This window comes from Panthera onca, chromosome A2, assembly GCF_046562875.1.
Source record: "Panthera onca isolate mPanOnc1 chromosome A2, mPanOnc1 haplotype 2, whole genome shotgun sequence".
Taxonomy (NCBI): Eukaryota; Metazoa; Chordata; class Mammalia; order Carnivora; family Felidae; genus Panthera; species Panthera onca.
The window spans coordinates 5,253,870-5,270,469 of NC_138340.1; the positions used below are offsets into that span (position 1 = coordinate 5,253,870).

The 16,600-nt window shown below is 40.3% G+C and overlaps 1 protein-coding gene across 2 annotated transcripts in view; it reads left to right on the forward strand.

The window, feature by feature from the left end:
- Window positions 1–16,600, forward strand: part of LOC132678085 (putative adhesion G protein-coupled receptor E4P) — an 83,793-nt gene that overhangs the window by 24,107 nt on the left and 43,086 nt on the right. For both annotated transcript variants that reach the window (XM_060630014.2, XM_060630020.2), the window contains exons 11-15: window positions 1,700–1,894; window positions 10,924–11,159; window positions 13,108–13,174; window positions 13,988–14,079; window positions 15,252–15,432. In XM_060630014.2, the coding sequence (XP_060485997.2) occupies window positions 1,700–1,894; window positions 10,924–11,159; window positions 13,108–13,174; window positions 13,988–14,079; window positions 15,252–15,432 (771 nt within the window). The remainder of the gene's footprint in view (window positions 1–1,699; window positions 1,895–10,923; window positions 11,160–13,107; window positions 13,175–13,987; window positions 14,080–15,251; window positions 15,433–16,600) is intronic.

Consider the following 16,600-nt stretch of genomic DNA (forward strand, 5'->3'; position numbering starts at 1 on the left):
TTTGCCTAATTTCTTCCCCTATTTCTTTTTAGCTCTCATTTATTGAACAGTTACTGTATCACAAAACATTTTTTAGCTCTCATTTATTGAACAGTTACTGGATGACTGCATGATAAAATGAGGTCATGCATTATATTGCACATTTAAATGCATGACCTCATTTTATTCGCTCAACAAATTCGTGTATGACTGCTTACTATATGCTAGATGCTGTTCTGGGCATTGAGGATACAGCAAAGAACAAAACAGATAAATCCCAACCTTCAGATGGCTTTGGAGAGCCCTGTTGTCCAATAAGATCACAGCCACATGTGACTATTGGGCACTTGAAACGTGGCTAGTGTCACTGAAGAACCAAATTTTTTTTTAATGTTTATTTTTGAGAATGAGAAACAGTGTGAGCAGGGGAGGGGCAGAGAGAGAGAGAGGGAGACCCAGAATCTGAAGCAGGCTCCAGGCTCTGAGCTGTCAGCACAGAGCCTGACATGGGGCTTGAACCCACGAACTGTGAGATCATGACCTGAGCTGAAGTCAGCTTAACCAACTGAACCACCCAGGTGCCCCCCAAATTTTTAATTAAAAAAAATTATTTTAGAGAGTGTGTGAGCAAGGGAGAGGGGCAGAGAGAGAGAGAGAGAGAGAGAGAGAATCTTAAGCAGGCTCTGTGCTGAGCATGGGTCAGGGCTTGATCTCATGACCCTGGGGTCATGACTTGAGCCAAAATCGAGTCGGATATTCAACTGACTGAGCCACCCAGGTGCCCCTCCCTAAATTTTAAATTTTATTTAATTTTAATTTATTTAAATTAAGAAGCAGTGTGAAATGTTTTTCCATTAAACACAACTTCATTGGCAGGACTTCATTTCACTTCTATCATCAAAAATAATAGGATCTGGGGGTGTCTGGGTGCCTCAGTTAAGCGTCTGACTTCCCTTCAGGTCATGATCTCATAGCTTGTGGGTTCGAGCCCCACGTCAGGCTCTGTGCGACAGCTCGGAGCCTGGAGCCTGTTTTGATTCTGTGTCTCCCTCTCTCTCTGTATGAAGTACACACTGGATTTTGAAGACTTCATGTGGAAAAAAATACCAAAGACCTCATTAATAATAGTTTATTTACATTGATTGTAATTTAAACTGATTACACTTTTGCTATATTGGTCATATTATATATAGTACATTGGACTGATAATATTTTGAACATACACTGTTAAATTAATTGGAGCTGAATCTTTGCACATTAAACATTTTTTTAATGTTTATTCATTTTTTGAGGGGGGTAGAGGGGCAGAGAGAGAAGGAGACACAGAATCCAAAGCAGTCTCTAGGCTCTGATCTGTCAACACAGAACCCAATGCAGGTCTCAAACTACACAAACTGTGAGATCATGACCTGAGCTGAAGTCAACCTTCAACTGACTGAGCCACCCAGGCGCCCTCTTTTCACATTTTAAAATATATGGCTACTAAAAAATTTTAAATTCCACATGTGGCTCACATATTTCTGTTGAACAGCACAAGGCTAGTTGTTTTGGGTTTTCAATAACCTTGTGTGGTAAATGCACCCATTTTGAAGATGGGAATATCAACTCTTAGATTAAGTCAGTTGTTGGAGAGACTGAACTGGGACACCCATATAACTCTCCATCAGGCACATAAGCACAGAGCTGGAAACTATAACAGATTCTTCACTTTGGCTCATAGGTGGATCCTGTGCTGACTATGATCACCTATGTGGGGCTGAGCCTCTCTCTGCTGTGCCTCCTCCTGGCAGCCCTCACCTTCCTCCTGTGCCAACCCATCCAGAACACCAGCACCTTCCTCCACCTGCAGCTTTCCATTTGTCTCTTCCTGGCCCATCTGCTCTTCCTAACAGGGATTGACCAAACTAAGCCTGAGGTAGGTGCTATTTTGTCTGTTGTCATAATCAAATCTAGCCATTTTGTCTTGAGGAAGGATGGGGAGGGAGACAAGAATCAGCAGTGATAGTATTGGGGGAAAAACAACTTTCCATTTCAATTCTCCTCATCTGTAACTCTGAATAAGACCGGTACTTTCTGAGAAGCCATTTAGCAAGCTGATAGAGAGTCAGACTGATAGCATTAACCAAGGTAACAGTACCTGCTGTAACAAAGAAACTCCAAAATGTTTGTGGCTTAGCACAAGAGTGGTTAATTTCCCACTTATGTATCCACAGAGGGTGAGAAAACTGGTTTGAAGGGTGTCTATCCTCCAACTTCAGGCTGATGGAGACTTCTTTATCTACCATACACAGCTTTCAAGGTCATCCAAGAGTCCTTTCCATTTTAGCCAAATGGAAAGAGAAAAGAACAAGGCAGAGTCCCGTGAGGGAAGTTTATATGGGCCATCTTGGAAAATGGTGCACATCACTTCCCTTCACATCCTATTGGCTAGAAATCAGTGATGTTGTCACACCCAAATACAAAGGGTGTTGGGAAATGTAGTCTCTGGCTGGGAAGTCCCATCCCAGTGACATGTCTATAGTCTGGAATCAGGAGTGGAGTGAGTCTTGAATTTCGGGTGGACATTGGCTTTGCCACTGTTAGCTTTTGTCTTCATCATGATTACATTCATCATCATATTCAGGAAGAATTGGAGCTAAATGTTTTCCAAAGCTCCTTTTAACTCTAAAAGACTATGATCTCACAGCTAGAAGGTTATGAAAGTACTATTTCCCCCCTTCCCGGGGAGGCAGTATATTATTACAGTTAAGGGTAAGTATAGTCTTGGTGGAGGAGCCAAGATGGCAGAACAGCATGGAAGTTTTTTGTGTGTCTCGCGTCCACGAAATACAGCCAGACCAACACTAAACCATCCTGTACACCTAGAACACTGATCTGAAGATTAATACAACAATCTGCAAAATATGAACCACAGAATTCAGCAGGATGCAGCACGGAGAGGTGAACCGGGGGAGACAGAAGCCACAGAGGACAGGCAGTCACTTTTGTGTGCAGAGAAAGGATGGAGATGGGGGGAGAATATGGGGAAAACGCCCCTCCCCAAAAGCAGCTGGAGAGAAGGTGGAAAGTTGGAAACAGCCTCAGGGACTGAACTAAAAAGGGAGAAAGAATAAAGGAGAGGGTTTAAATTCCATTAAGACTGTAAACAGGGAGTGCAGAGTCTGAAACTCTGCAGCTCGATACCCGGCTGTGCTCTGGTGGGAAGGGCGAATCCCCAGGAGCAGAGTGGGGCCCGGGAGGCTCTCAGGCCACACAGGGAGAAGTGGCTCCACTGTTGGAAGGACATTTGATAGAGGCTGTGAGGCCACCTGGGCCCAGCAGACCCTGGAGAACGGCCACATTCTCTGGTGCTAGAACAAGGTCATTAAGGGTGAAGACTGGTGCCAGATGTGTGTTGTGATTTTCCATAATCCCTGAGGTGCTGCTGCTACACTGTCTTGTGAACTTTTTCTGGGCAGGCTGGCACCTGGCCGCAGTCTCTGGGCATCAGCAGCAGCATGGTCCCACAAGCGTTTCTGGATGTGGCCAGCACCCGACCATTGCTTGGTGAGGGGTGGAGGGGGTCAAAGCCGCAGTCCCTCAGAAGTGGGGGGCCACGGAAGACAGCTGCATCTGAGACAAAACTTGGGAGGAGGTGCTGCCTGGGGCTTGGTCATGGACAATGTAAAAGTGGGGAGTGGACAGAAGCCTAAACAAAGGACAGGTGTGCGATTGCTGATTGGGGAGAACAGAGTTCCGATACTAGAGACTGGGTAGCTGGGTGGCGCCATTTTCACCGCTCCTGCGCATGTACATACACACCTACAAGCCCCACAACAATCCACCCCAGTAAGCTAAGCAGCGCCGACTAGTGGAGAACAGAGCCATTACACTAAGCCCCGCCCAACTTGGCCAACCTCGCTCTTCAAGAACACAAGTCTCACCTCCTGCTTAGCTGATAGACTATATAAAGTGCTTCATAGTTTGACTTCTAGGGGAAAATGAAGTAATTTCAGTTATATTTCAGTCTGTTAGTCAGTACAACTATTCAATTTTCTTCCTTTCTTTTCTCTTTTTTGTTTCTTTTTCTTGAATACAGAAAGAAAAATTCATTTTTATTTTCAATTTTTATTAAAAATATTTTTCTTTAATTTTTTTCTACTATATTTTTTACTTTTGTGTAATTTTTTCGAATTCTATTTTACTTCCATCATTTCATTTTAGTCTACTTCACTGTATTCATTTTTTTCAAATTTTCAAATGATTTCCTTTTTCCCCCTCCTTTTTTCACTAATATATCAAGCCACTTTCAACACCCAGACCAAATACACCTAGGATCTAGCATCATTTATTCGATTTTGTGTGTGTGTGTGTGTTTGCTTTTAATTTTTTAATTTTAATATTTTCTTACTTTTTCATTTTAATTTTTTCTACCTCATTAATTCCTTTTCTCCCTTCAAAATGATGAAACAAAGGAATTGACCCCGAAAGAAAGAGCAGGAAGAAATGACAGCCAGGGACTTAACCAACACAGATACAAGCAAGATGTCTGAACCAGAATTTAGAATCACGATAATAAGAATACTAGCTGGAGTCGAAAATAGAGTAGAATCCCTTTCTGCGGAGATAAAAGAAGTAAAAGTTAGTCAGGATGAAATAAAAAGTGCTATAACTGAGCTGTAATCTTGTACAGATGCTGCGGCGGCAAGGATGGATGAGGCAGAACAGAGAATCAGCGTTATAGAGGACAAACTTATAGAGAATGATAAAGCAGAAAAAAGAGGGAGACTGAGGCAAAAGAGCACGATTTAAGAATCAGAGAAACCAGTGACTCATTTAAAAGGAACAACATCAAAATCATAGGGGTCCCAGAAATGGAAGAGAGAGAAATAGGGGTAGAAGGGTTATGTCAGCAAATCATAGCGGAAAACTTTCCTAACCTGGGGAAAGACACATCAAAATCCAGGAAGCACAGAGAGTTTCCATTAGATTCAACAAAAACCAACCATCAATAAGGCATATTGTAGTCAAATTCACAAAATAGACAAGGAGAAAATCATGAAAGCAGCAAGGGGAAAAAAAAATCCTTAACCTACAAGGGAAGACAGATCAGGTTTGTAGCAGACCTATCCACAGAAACTTGGCAGGCCAGAAAGGAGTGGGAAGATATGTTCAATGTGCTGACTCAGAAAAATATGTAGCCAAGAATTCTTTATCCAGCAAGGCTATAACTCAAAATAGAAGGAGAGATAAAAAGTTTCCCAAATGGACAAAAATTAAAAGAGTTTGTGAGCACTAAACCAGCCCTGCAAGAAATTTGAAGGGGGACTCTCTGAGGGGAGAAAAGATGAAAATACATACATACAAACATACATACATACATACATACATACATATATACATACATACCAAAAGCAACAAAGATTAGAAAGGACCAGAGAACACCACCAGAAACTCCAACTCTACAAGCATTATAATGACAATAAACTCATACCTTTCAGTACTCACTCTAAACGTCAATGTACTAAATGCTTCAATCAAAAGACTTAGAGTAACAGAATGGATAAGAAAACAAGATCCATCTATATGCTGTTTACAAGAGACCCACTTTAGACATAAAGACACCTTCAGATTGAAAGTAAGGGGATGGAGAACCATCTATCATGCTAATGGTCAACAAAAGAAAGCCCGAGTAGCCATACTTATATCAGACAATCTAGACTTTAAAATAAAGACTGTATCAAGAGATGAAGAAGGTCCTTATGTCACAATTAAGGGGTCTATCCACCAAGAAGACATAACAATTGTAAATATTTATGCACCAAATGTGCAACACCCAAATATATAAATCACAAACATAAAGTAACTCATCGATAATAATACCATAATAGTAGGAGACTTCAACACCTCACTCACAGCAATGGACACATCATCTAATCAAAAAATCAACAAGGATGGGGAGCCTGGGTGGCTCAGTTGGTTAAGCGTCCAACTTCAGCTCAGGTCACTATCTCGCATTCCGTGAGTTTGAGCCCCGCGTCAGGCTCTGGGCTGATGGCTTGGAGCCTGGAGCCTGCTTCCAATTCTGTGTCTCCCTCTCTCTCTGCCCCTCCCCCATTCATGCTCTGTCTCTGTCTCAAATAAATAAATAAATAAATAAATAAATAAATAAATAAATAAATAAATAAACGTTTAAAAAAATCAACAAGGAAACAATGGCTTTGAATGACACACTGGACCAGATGGACTTAACAGATATATTCAGAACATTTCATCCTAAAGAAGCAGAGTATACATTCTTCTCCAGTGCACATGGAATGTTCTCCAGAATAGACCACATACTGGGACACAAATCAGCCCTCAGCAAGTGCAAAAAGATCGAGATCATACCATGCATATTTTCAGACCACGATGCTATGAAACTTGAAATCAGCCACAGGAAAAAAATTGGAAAGGTAACAAATACTTGGAGACTAAAGAACATCCTACTAAGGAATGAATGGCTAGCCAAGTAGTTGAAGAGGAAATTAAAAAGTATATGGAAGCCAATGAAAATGGTAACACCACAGCCAAACCTCTGGGATGCAGCAAAGACAGTCATAAGAGGGAAGTATATAGCAACCCAGGCCTTCCTAAAGAAGGAAAAAAGGTCTCAGATGCACCTTACACCTTAAGGAGCTGGAAAAAGAACAGCAAACAAAACCCAAAACCAGCAGAAGACAAGAAATAATAAAGATGAGAGCAGAAATTAATGCTATCAAAACCAAAAAAAAGTAGAACAGCTCAATGAAACCAGAAGCTGGTTCTTTGAAAGAATTAACAAAATTGATAAACCACTAGCCAGTTTGAACAAAAAGAAAAAGGAAAGGACCCAAATAAATAAAATCAAGAATGAAAGAGGAGAGATCATAACCAACACAACAGAAATAAAAACTATAATAGAATATTATGTGCAATTATATGCCAATAAGATGGGCATTCTGAAAGAAATGGAAAAATTCCTAGAAACATATACACTACCAAAACTGAAACAGGAAGAAATAGAAAATTTGAACAGACCCATAACCAGTAAATATATGGAATTAGTAATAAAAAATCTGCCAAAAAACAAGATTCCAGGGCCAGATGGCTTTCCAGGGGAATTCTACCAAACATTTAAGGAAGAGTTAACACCTATTCTCTTGAAGCTGTTCCAAAAAATAGAAATGGAAGGAGAACTTCCAAACTCTTTCTATGAGGCCAGCATTACCTTGATTCCAAAACCAGACAAAGACCCCACTAAAAAGGAGAACTATAGAGCAATTTCCCTGATGAACATGGATGCAAAAATCCTCAACAAGATATTAGCCAACTGGATCCAACAACACATTAAAAAAAAACTATTCACCACGACCAAGTGGGATTTATACCTGTGATGCAAGGCTGCAAAATAATTAACGTGATTCATCACATCAATAAAAGAAAGGACAAGAGCCATATGATCCTCTCAATAGATGCAGAGAAAGCATTTGACAAAATACAGCATCCTTTCTTGATAAAAACCCTCAAGATAGTAGGGATAGAAGGATCATACCTTGAGATCACAAAAGCCATATACGAAAGAACAACTGATAATATCATCCTCAATGGGGAAAAACTGAGAGCTTTCCCCCTAAGGTCAGGAACAAGACAGGGATGTCATTCTAACCAGTGTTATTCAAAATAGTATTGGAAGTCTTAGCCTGTGCAATCAGACAACACAAAGAAATAAAAGGCATCCAAATCGGCCAGGAGGAGGTCAAACTTTCACTCTTCACAGATGACATGATACTCTATATGGAAAACCCAAAAGATTCCACCAAAAAACTGCTAGAACTGATTCATGAATTCAGCAAAGTTGCAGGATATCAAGTCAATGCACAGAAATCGGTTGCATTCCCATTCACCAACAATGAAGCAACAGAAAAATCAAGGAATCAATCCCATTTACAATTGCACCAAGAACCATAAAATACCTCGGAATAAATCTAAGCAAAGAGGTGAAAAACCTATATGCTGAAAACTATAGAAAGCTTATGAAAGAAATTGAAGAAGACACAAAAAAATGGAAAAATATTCCATGCTCCTGGATAGGAAGAATAAATATTGTTAAAATGTCAATACTACCCAAAGCAATCTACGTATTCAATGCAATCCTTACCAAAATAACACCAACATTTTTCACAGAGCTAGAACAAATAATTCTAAAATTTGTATGGAACCAGAAAAGACCCTGAATAGCCAAAGCAATCTTGAAAAAGAAAACCAAAGCAGGAGGCATCACAATCCCAGACTTCAGGCTGTACTACAAAACTATAATCATGAAGGCAGTATGGTACTTGCACAAGAACAAACACTCAGATCAATGGAACAGAATAGAGAACCCAGAAATAGACCCACAAATGCATGGCCAACTAATCTTAGACAAAGCAAGAAAGAATATCCAATGGAATATAAACAGTCTTTTCAGCCTGTGGTACTGGGAAAACTGGACAGCAACATGCAGAAGAATGAACCTGGACCACTTTCTTACACCATACACAAAAATAAAATGGATGAAAGACCTAAGACAGGAAGCCATCAAAATCCTCGAGGAGAAAGCAGGCAAAAACCTCTTTGATCTTGGCCACAGCAACTTCTTACTCAACACGTCTCTGGAGGCAAGGGAAACAAAAGCAAGAATGAACTACTGGGACCTCATCAAAATAAAAACTTCTGCACAGTGAAGGAAACAATCAGCAAAACTAAAAGGCAACCGACAGAATGGGAGAAGATATTTGCAAATGACATATCAGATAAAGGTTTAGTATCCAAAATCTATAAAAAACTTATCAAACTCAACACCCAAAACACAAATAATCCAGTGAAGAAATGGGCAAAAGACATGAATAGACACTTCTCCAAAGAAGACATCCAGATGGCCAACCGACACATGAAAAAATGCTCAACTCACTCATCATCAGAGAAATACAAATCAAAACCACAATGAGATACCACCTTACACCTGTCAGAATGGCTAATGTGAACAACTCAGGCAACAACAGATTTTGGCGAGGATGCGGGGAGAGAGGAGCTCTTTGGCACTGATGGTGGGAATGCAAACTGGTGCAGCCACTCTGGAAAACAGTATGGAGATTCCTCAAAAACTTAAAACTAGAACTACCCTATGACCCAGAAATTGCACTACTAGGTATTTATCCAAGGGATACAGGTGTGCTGTTTCAAAGGGGCACATGCACCCAAATGTTTATAGCAGCACTATCAACAATAGCCAAAGAATGGAAAGAGACCAAATGTCCCTCGATGGATGAAGGGATAAAGTAGATGTGGTATATATACACAATGGAGTATTACTTGGCAATCAAAAAGAATAAAATCTTGCCATTTGCAACTATGTGGATGGAACTGGAGGGTGTTATGCTAAGCAAAATCAGAGAAAGACAAATATATGACTTCACTCATATGAGGACTTTAAGAGACAAAACAATGAACATAAGGGAAGGGAAACAAAAATAATATAAAAATAGGGAGGGGGACAAAACAGAAAAGACTCTTAAATATGGAGAACAAACAGGGTTACTGGAGGGGTTGTGGGAGGGGGGATGGACTAAATGGGTAAGAGGCACAGATTCAAGGAATCTACCCTTGAAATCATTGTTGCACTATATGCTAACTAACTTGGATGTAAATTTTTTAAAAAAGAGTAAGTATAGTCTTGGGGTGCCTGGGTGGCTCAGTCAGTTAAAGCATCCGACTCCGGCTCAGGTCATGATCTCACAGTTCATGAGTTCAAGCCCCGCATTGGGCTCTGTGCTGACATGTCAGAGCCTGGAACCTGCTTCGGATTCTGTGTCTTCTTCTCTCTCTGCCCCTCCCTGCTCTCACTCTGCCTCTCTGTCTCAAAAATAAATAAGCAATAAGAAAAATTTAAAAAGATTAAGTATAGTCTTTAAAGATGGTTTGCATTTCAAATCCATTTTTATTTTTTAGTTGTATGATCTTGGGTGAGATTTTAATCTCTTTGGGCTTTAGTTTCCTCATTAGAAAATGGGCAGAGATTGGCAAATGACAGTGCTGAGGCTGAGTCAGGCCTACCTTCTGTTTTTGTAAAAAAAAAAAAAAAAAATCTGTTTTGCAAAATAGTCTTTTTTTTTTTTTTTTTTTATTGGAACCATAACTACCAACGTCTGAGGGCTTGAGAAGAGAGATGTCCCAACTCAAATAGATGGAGCAAATTGTCTCTTCCTCCATAAAAATTTAATTTAGGCTCTCCATTGATTGGATGATGCCCACCCTCATTGGTTAGGGTTATCTTCTTTGCTCAGTTTACTGATTCAAATGGTAATATATACCTGAAACACCCTCACAGACACACCCAGGAATAATGTTTTACCAGTTATCTGGGCATTTCCCTTAGCTCAGTTGAGTTAACACAAAAAATTAAGCATCTCACCTACCCAAAGGATAAGGGCCATGGAATATTCATCTACCAACTCTGATCCATCATGGATCTGAGGACTGTTTGTGTGGTATTTATTCCTCAGCACTTCTGGCCTGCCCCATCCATGGGGTAAGCATGGGCCAGTGAGAGCTCCCCAAAATGTGTTGCCCATAGGCAAAATGTCATAGGTGTTAGGATTGAAAATGCAGGGGGCATCTGGGTGGCTCAGTCGGTTAAGCCTCTGACTTCGACTCAGGTCACAATCTCGCAGTTCATGGGTTTGAGCCCATGTCGGGCTCTGTGCTGACAGCTCAGAGCCTGAAGCCTGTTTCAGATTCTGTGTCTCCCTCTCTCTGCCCCTCTCCCACTCATGCTCTGTCTGTCTTTCTCTCGAAAGCAAATAAACATTAAATAAAAAGAAAATGCAGGTCAACATCCAGGAAATGTCAACTGCTGAGGATTAGATCAGGTGGAGACAACACTCCTAACTCTTGTCTCCCCTGCAGGTGCTGTGCTCCATCATTGCTGGTGTGCTGCACTACCTCTACCTGGCCTCCTTCACCTGGATGCTCCTTGAAGGGCTACATCTTTTCCTAACTGTCAGAAACCTCAAGGTGGCCAATTACACCAGTGCAAGCAAATTCAAGAAGAGGTTCATGTACCCTTTTGGCTATGGGGTTCCAGCTCTGATTGTGGCTGTGTCTGCAATAGTAGGACCCCAAAATTATGGAACATGTGATCGGTAAGAATGATGTGTGCCTTTAGGGTAGAAGTTGTGCCCATGGCTGATGCAAGATCTGAAATCAAAAAATATTTCAGCACATTTGCTGTTGTGAGCTATACATCAAACCAATCCTTTTTTTTTTTTTTTTTTTTTTTTGAGCCAGAATTCTATTTTCTCTTCAAAATTCCTAGAGGAATGGTTCTCAGCATCTTTGGGGTTGGATCCTCTTAAGAACTTTGGTAAAACCTAGAGCCTATTTCCCCAAATAGGGAAATGTACCTTTCAGACAAATGTACTTACACATAAAATTTTGAATTCAGTTTAGGAAATTAGGGAGAAAGAAAAGCACATTTGGGAAACTCAGGAACATAAAAGCCCCCCTGTGGCCTCTATGTTCTGTAGGATTCTGAAAGAGTAGGTTGAATAGGTTGAGGTTAATCCCCCAAATGTAAAGAGTAACAACAATAGCAATAAATCTAGAGGTCCTCTTCTGTATCAGAGATAACGCAGTATTTTCTTATTCTCCCCATGACCCTGTGGAATCAGCACTGTTCGTTACTTCATACACAGGACACCTGGTACTTAGTCCATCTAAGAAACTTTCTCAAGGTCACAGCTAAAAAGAGAGTAAGTTCAGAATTCCCAAGGCAGCATTTTTAGCCTGACTAAAGAAGTTTAGAAAGCTCCATAAAGTTAGTTGAAGAAGCTAGTATATTGGCAATGGGGCTTAGGTTAGGAAGTAGGTATGCATGTACTAAGGTATCATGTACGAAGGTGTCCCTCTTGAAAAAAAGAAGCCCCATCTCCAGCTTGAACCATACATCCTGCCAGAATGATTCTGGAGATACAGTGGCAGGGTAGATCAGGGGTTGGTAAACTTTATAAAAGGCCAAATTGTACCTGTTTTTGTCTCTACGGGTCGTATGGTCTTTGTGGCAATTACCCAGTGTTGTCCTTGTAGTGAGAGAGAAGCCAAGTCATAGACCATATGTTAATAGATGAGTGTGGCTGTGTTTCAATAAAACTTCATCTATAAAAACATGGGGTGACTGGATTTGCCCTGTGGGCTATTGTTTACAACCCTTAGAATAGAATTTAAGTGTGGGAGCTTTTCTGCCCACTCAGTGTTGGCAATTGCTTGTTAAATTGACCAGTTTTATGCTGTGAGGTCTCTGTTTAGAATAAATTATGCTAACTTTGCCAACATAAGCCATGACATAATAAAAGGTATTTGGGCAGCTGAGTATTTGGTATATGGAACATATTTAATTTGTGTTGGTAGTTTTTCTTGCTGTAGCTGTTAATATTTTTACTCTCTTTCTTATAGCAATCATTATTAGGGTACTGTTTATTGAGCCTTACCTCTGCCAGGAACTGTACTCAAATTTATATATACATTATCTCATTTTAATGTTTCCTACAAGATCTATATTAGGAAAACTGCAAAATCCTGATGAAAGAAATAAAAGAAGTTTCAAATAAACGGAGAGATAATCCATGTTCATGGATAGGAAAACTCAATATTGTCAAGAAGTCAGTCTGTCAGTTCTTTCCAACTTGATCTGTAGATTGAATGCATTCTCAACCACATTCTCAGAAAATTATTTTGTAGATATTGATAAAATTATTCTAATGTTTGTACAGAGAAGAAAAAGACCCTAAATAGCTAACACAATATTGAAGGAGAACAAAGTCATAGGAGTGACCCTACCTGACTTCAAGACTTTGCATATAACCACAGTAATTATTTAATCTTTTAATCCTTCTGTTTGCCCCCACTCTACACTTGGGGAAACTGAGGCTTAGAGCGCACAGCTTATGTCAGATGAGGACCATGTCTGATTCCATCTAAAGTCCAGGCTCTGAATTAAATGATTCCTGGCACTGGTTGGATCTTGCTATAGGAGTCTGAATTCAAGACCTTTGCCTTCTGAGAAATAGCTAATGCACACCTTTCTCTCAACAGCTGCTGGCTCAAGCATGATAAAGCGTTCATCTGGAGTTTTATGGGACCAGTGGCAGTCATTATCTTGGTGGGTGACTAGTGATAGTTATTGATGTGCCTGCCCTGGGTTTGCCAAGCATAGTGTGTTTCTTTCTGTTAAAGCAGAAGTGAGGTGAAGATAAGGAAAATATAGTCTAATGTGATTTACCCCTCTTCCTGAAAACACTGTCTTCATATCTCTTTCCCAGGCTCCCTCCTGGTTCACTTGTTACTCTGATGTAATATAACCCTCTGCTGGAGATTCTTCTAAAAATCCCACATTTGTTCATTCAACAACTATTTAGTGGGGCATCTGTGTGGTTCAGTCGGTTAAACATCCAACTTCGCTCAGGTCATGATCTCGTAGTTTGTGAGTTTGAGCCCCACATCAGGCTCTGTGCTGAGAGCTCAGAGCCTGGAACCTGATTCAGATTCTGTTTCTCTCTCTCTCTGGCCTTCCCCCACTCGCACTCTCTTTCCCTCTCTTTAAAAAAAATAAGTAAACATTTTAAAAAATTTTTAACAAATATTCAACAAATATCTACTCTTCATAGAGTGATATGTTTTCCTGTTTGTCAGCAGCTTCCTGATCAGATCATTGTCCTGGTATAGCTATCAAGAGTACTCTTTCACTTTCTAGGTGTCTTGGTTTGAATGATAAATTATATAGTCACCCTAATCAAGCACCAAGTGCCACAAGTTCATATATACACAATGTGCTGTATAAAAGACCAGACCATAGCATAGCATCCAACGAGGCCTGTATATTTTGGGGAAAGATTCTTAGGTCCAACTCAAACTAGGTTGCATGACCTGGACTCCAGAGAAAATTCCAAGTCAACTTTTAGTTCTGTGTCCACAGATAAACTTGGTGTTCTACTTTCAAATCCTGTGGATTTTGAGAAGTAAACTTTCCTCCCTCAACAAAGAAGTTTCTACCATTCAGGATACCAGGTAAGAAGGCCCTAGAATCCGTGGTATCCACAGATTTTTTCCTACAGGACTACTTTTCTTTCTGACTGGGAATGAAAAACCCATATAAAAATCTAATATAAAATATCCTGGTACTGGATAAAGTGTAAGTGGGGTACAATTTCTAAAAGTAAAAACTATAATTTTCAGGTAGCTTAATGTACTCCTTGATCTCTTTCCTCAACAAATATTCATTGGGTGCTCCTGTGTGTAGCATACTGTTCATATGAAATTCATGCCAAGAGTATCAATATTATCATCTCTCCCCAACCTCGTGAGTCCACCCACTTCTGGGGGCTCCATTATCCTTGGGTGTAGACACTCAGTTCTTACTGGCACTGATCTAAATAACTGGAAATAATAAGAACAACTAATATTAACTAGGAACTTGATAGATGATGGGAATTTACCAATATTGTTTCACTGAATGCCTATAACTCCAATCTATGAGGTGGGCATGACTACTATTCCCCATTGATATGAGGAGCAGGTACTCATGTTACCCAAAAGTGGGCAAGAGTCAGGTGCATTGGTGAGTCAGATGAACAAAACTTAAGGAGCATCTTTCCAACTTCAGACCCTGGCTTTGATCTCCTCTACTTATCATACAAACCAACATCTCCTAGCTTTGGTGTTTTCTGCCCTAGCGGGTCAGAGTGTCCCCCTTCTTGGTGTTTCCTCATCCTTCTACACATGTGTGGATGAGTGTAGGCTCACACACCATGTGCATGCACACACACACACACACACACACACACTCACACACGTCAGCTGTCCCAGACAGTTGCCATCAACAACCCTTCTATTTGATAAAACACAATTTTCTTGAAGAAGCCCAACAGCATGCTATGATCTGAAGTCATGATATCATCATCAGTACACATTTTCAGTACAACTTTCTAGAAGGCACTTTCCACACATCTTCCAATAGGTTCAGATAAATCATTTCCAAGAATAGGAGAAAGCATTATTCTCAGAAGCAGTGATTGAAAGCATGGGTTCTGCCTCATCTTCAAGTAGTATGACTTTGCATGAGTCACTTAAGCACATGAGGTGATGCTAAGTTTAAATCAGGTAATGTGTGCAAAGCATTTAGCACAGTGCCCAACATATAATGATCAGTGATAGTTATTATTACTCCTGTTCCTTCCCAGAGTCATGACATTTAAAGCCATTGCTCAGCTATTTATACTGGGCTGTTCTTGGGGCCTTGGCTATTTTATGGTTGAAGAGTTCGGGAAGGTGATCGGATCAGTCATTGCCTACACATTCACCATCATCAATGTCCTGCAGGGGGTTTTGCTCTTTGTGGTACACTGTCTCCTTAATCACCAGGTAAGGCTAATTGTTTTATTTATCACCAGCTGAGTCCCACCATCTTATTGAATGGCTATTCACATTCTCACCCTTTTCTGATCTTTTATATTTGTATCTTGTGGTTGCCTTGATTCTGGGAAAAAGGTTTAGGTGCTGCTTGGGTATGCTGTGTGTTCTGGGTGCATCTGACTAAATTTCACATTCCAATCTCTATCTTAAGAGTGTGCTTTTGTCAGCTGGAGATGACAGAACAAAATATCATGGATCATGTGGCTTGGACAACAGAAATATCTCTTATAATTCTGGAGGCTGGAAATCTGAGGTCAGGGTGACTGTGCAGTTGGGTTCTGGTGAGAATGCTCTTTTTTTTTTTTTTTCCAGAAGTCCACCTTTTTGCTGTGTCCTTCCATAGGAGAGACAAGGAGAGAGAGCTTTTGTTTCTTCTTAACAGGACACTAATCCTATTGGATCAGGGCTCTACCATTAGGACTTCATTTATTCTTAGTCACTCCTATAAAGGTCATATCTTCAAATACAATCATCCTGGGAGGTTAAGCCTTTAACATATGAATTTTGAGGAGACACAACTTAGTCCATAGCAGAGAATTTATCAGTCAGGTTAAGGGAGATTATGCTGTGGTAACAAATAGCCACCACCCTCTAATTTCAGTGGGTGACAACAATAAAGTTTATTTCTTGCTCATGCTACATAACTGTGTCTTGATCTACATTGTCTTCACTCTGGGATACAGGCTGAAGGGGCAGCCCTTATCTGGAATATTGGTATTCTTGTGGCAAAGGGAAAGGAGATCCTGGCCAACTGTACCTGAATTAGTTCTCTTTCATTGGCTGGAGCTAGTCATGTGGCCATACCTGAGTTCACCAGAAAGAGGACTCATAATCCTCTTACAGTGTAGTGCACTTTAGGGAGGGGCACTGGAAAATTTGGCATAATATGCCAAAAACAGAGAGACTTCAGCTCTAGTGTTAGGTTTTACACTGAGTAGGCTGCTGTGTGGGCAGCTTTCTTACCCTCTCTGAGCCTCAATCTTCTCATCTGTGTATATGGCAATACGTGCCTCACAGGGTTGAGAATTAAATGAGATCATGCAATATGAATCTCCTCACGCAGTTCTTGTGAGGGTCATTATTATAATTTTACTCCTCATAGAATATTGGAAACAAT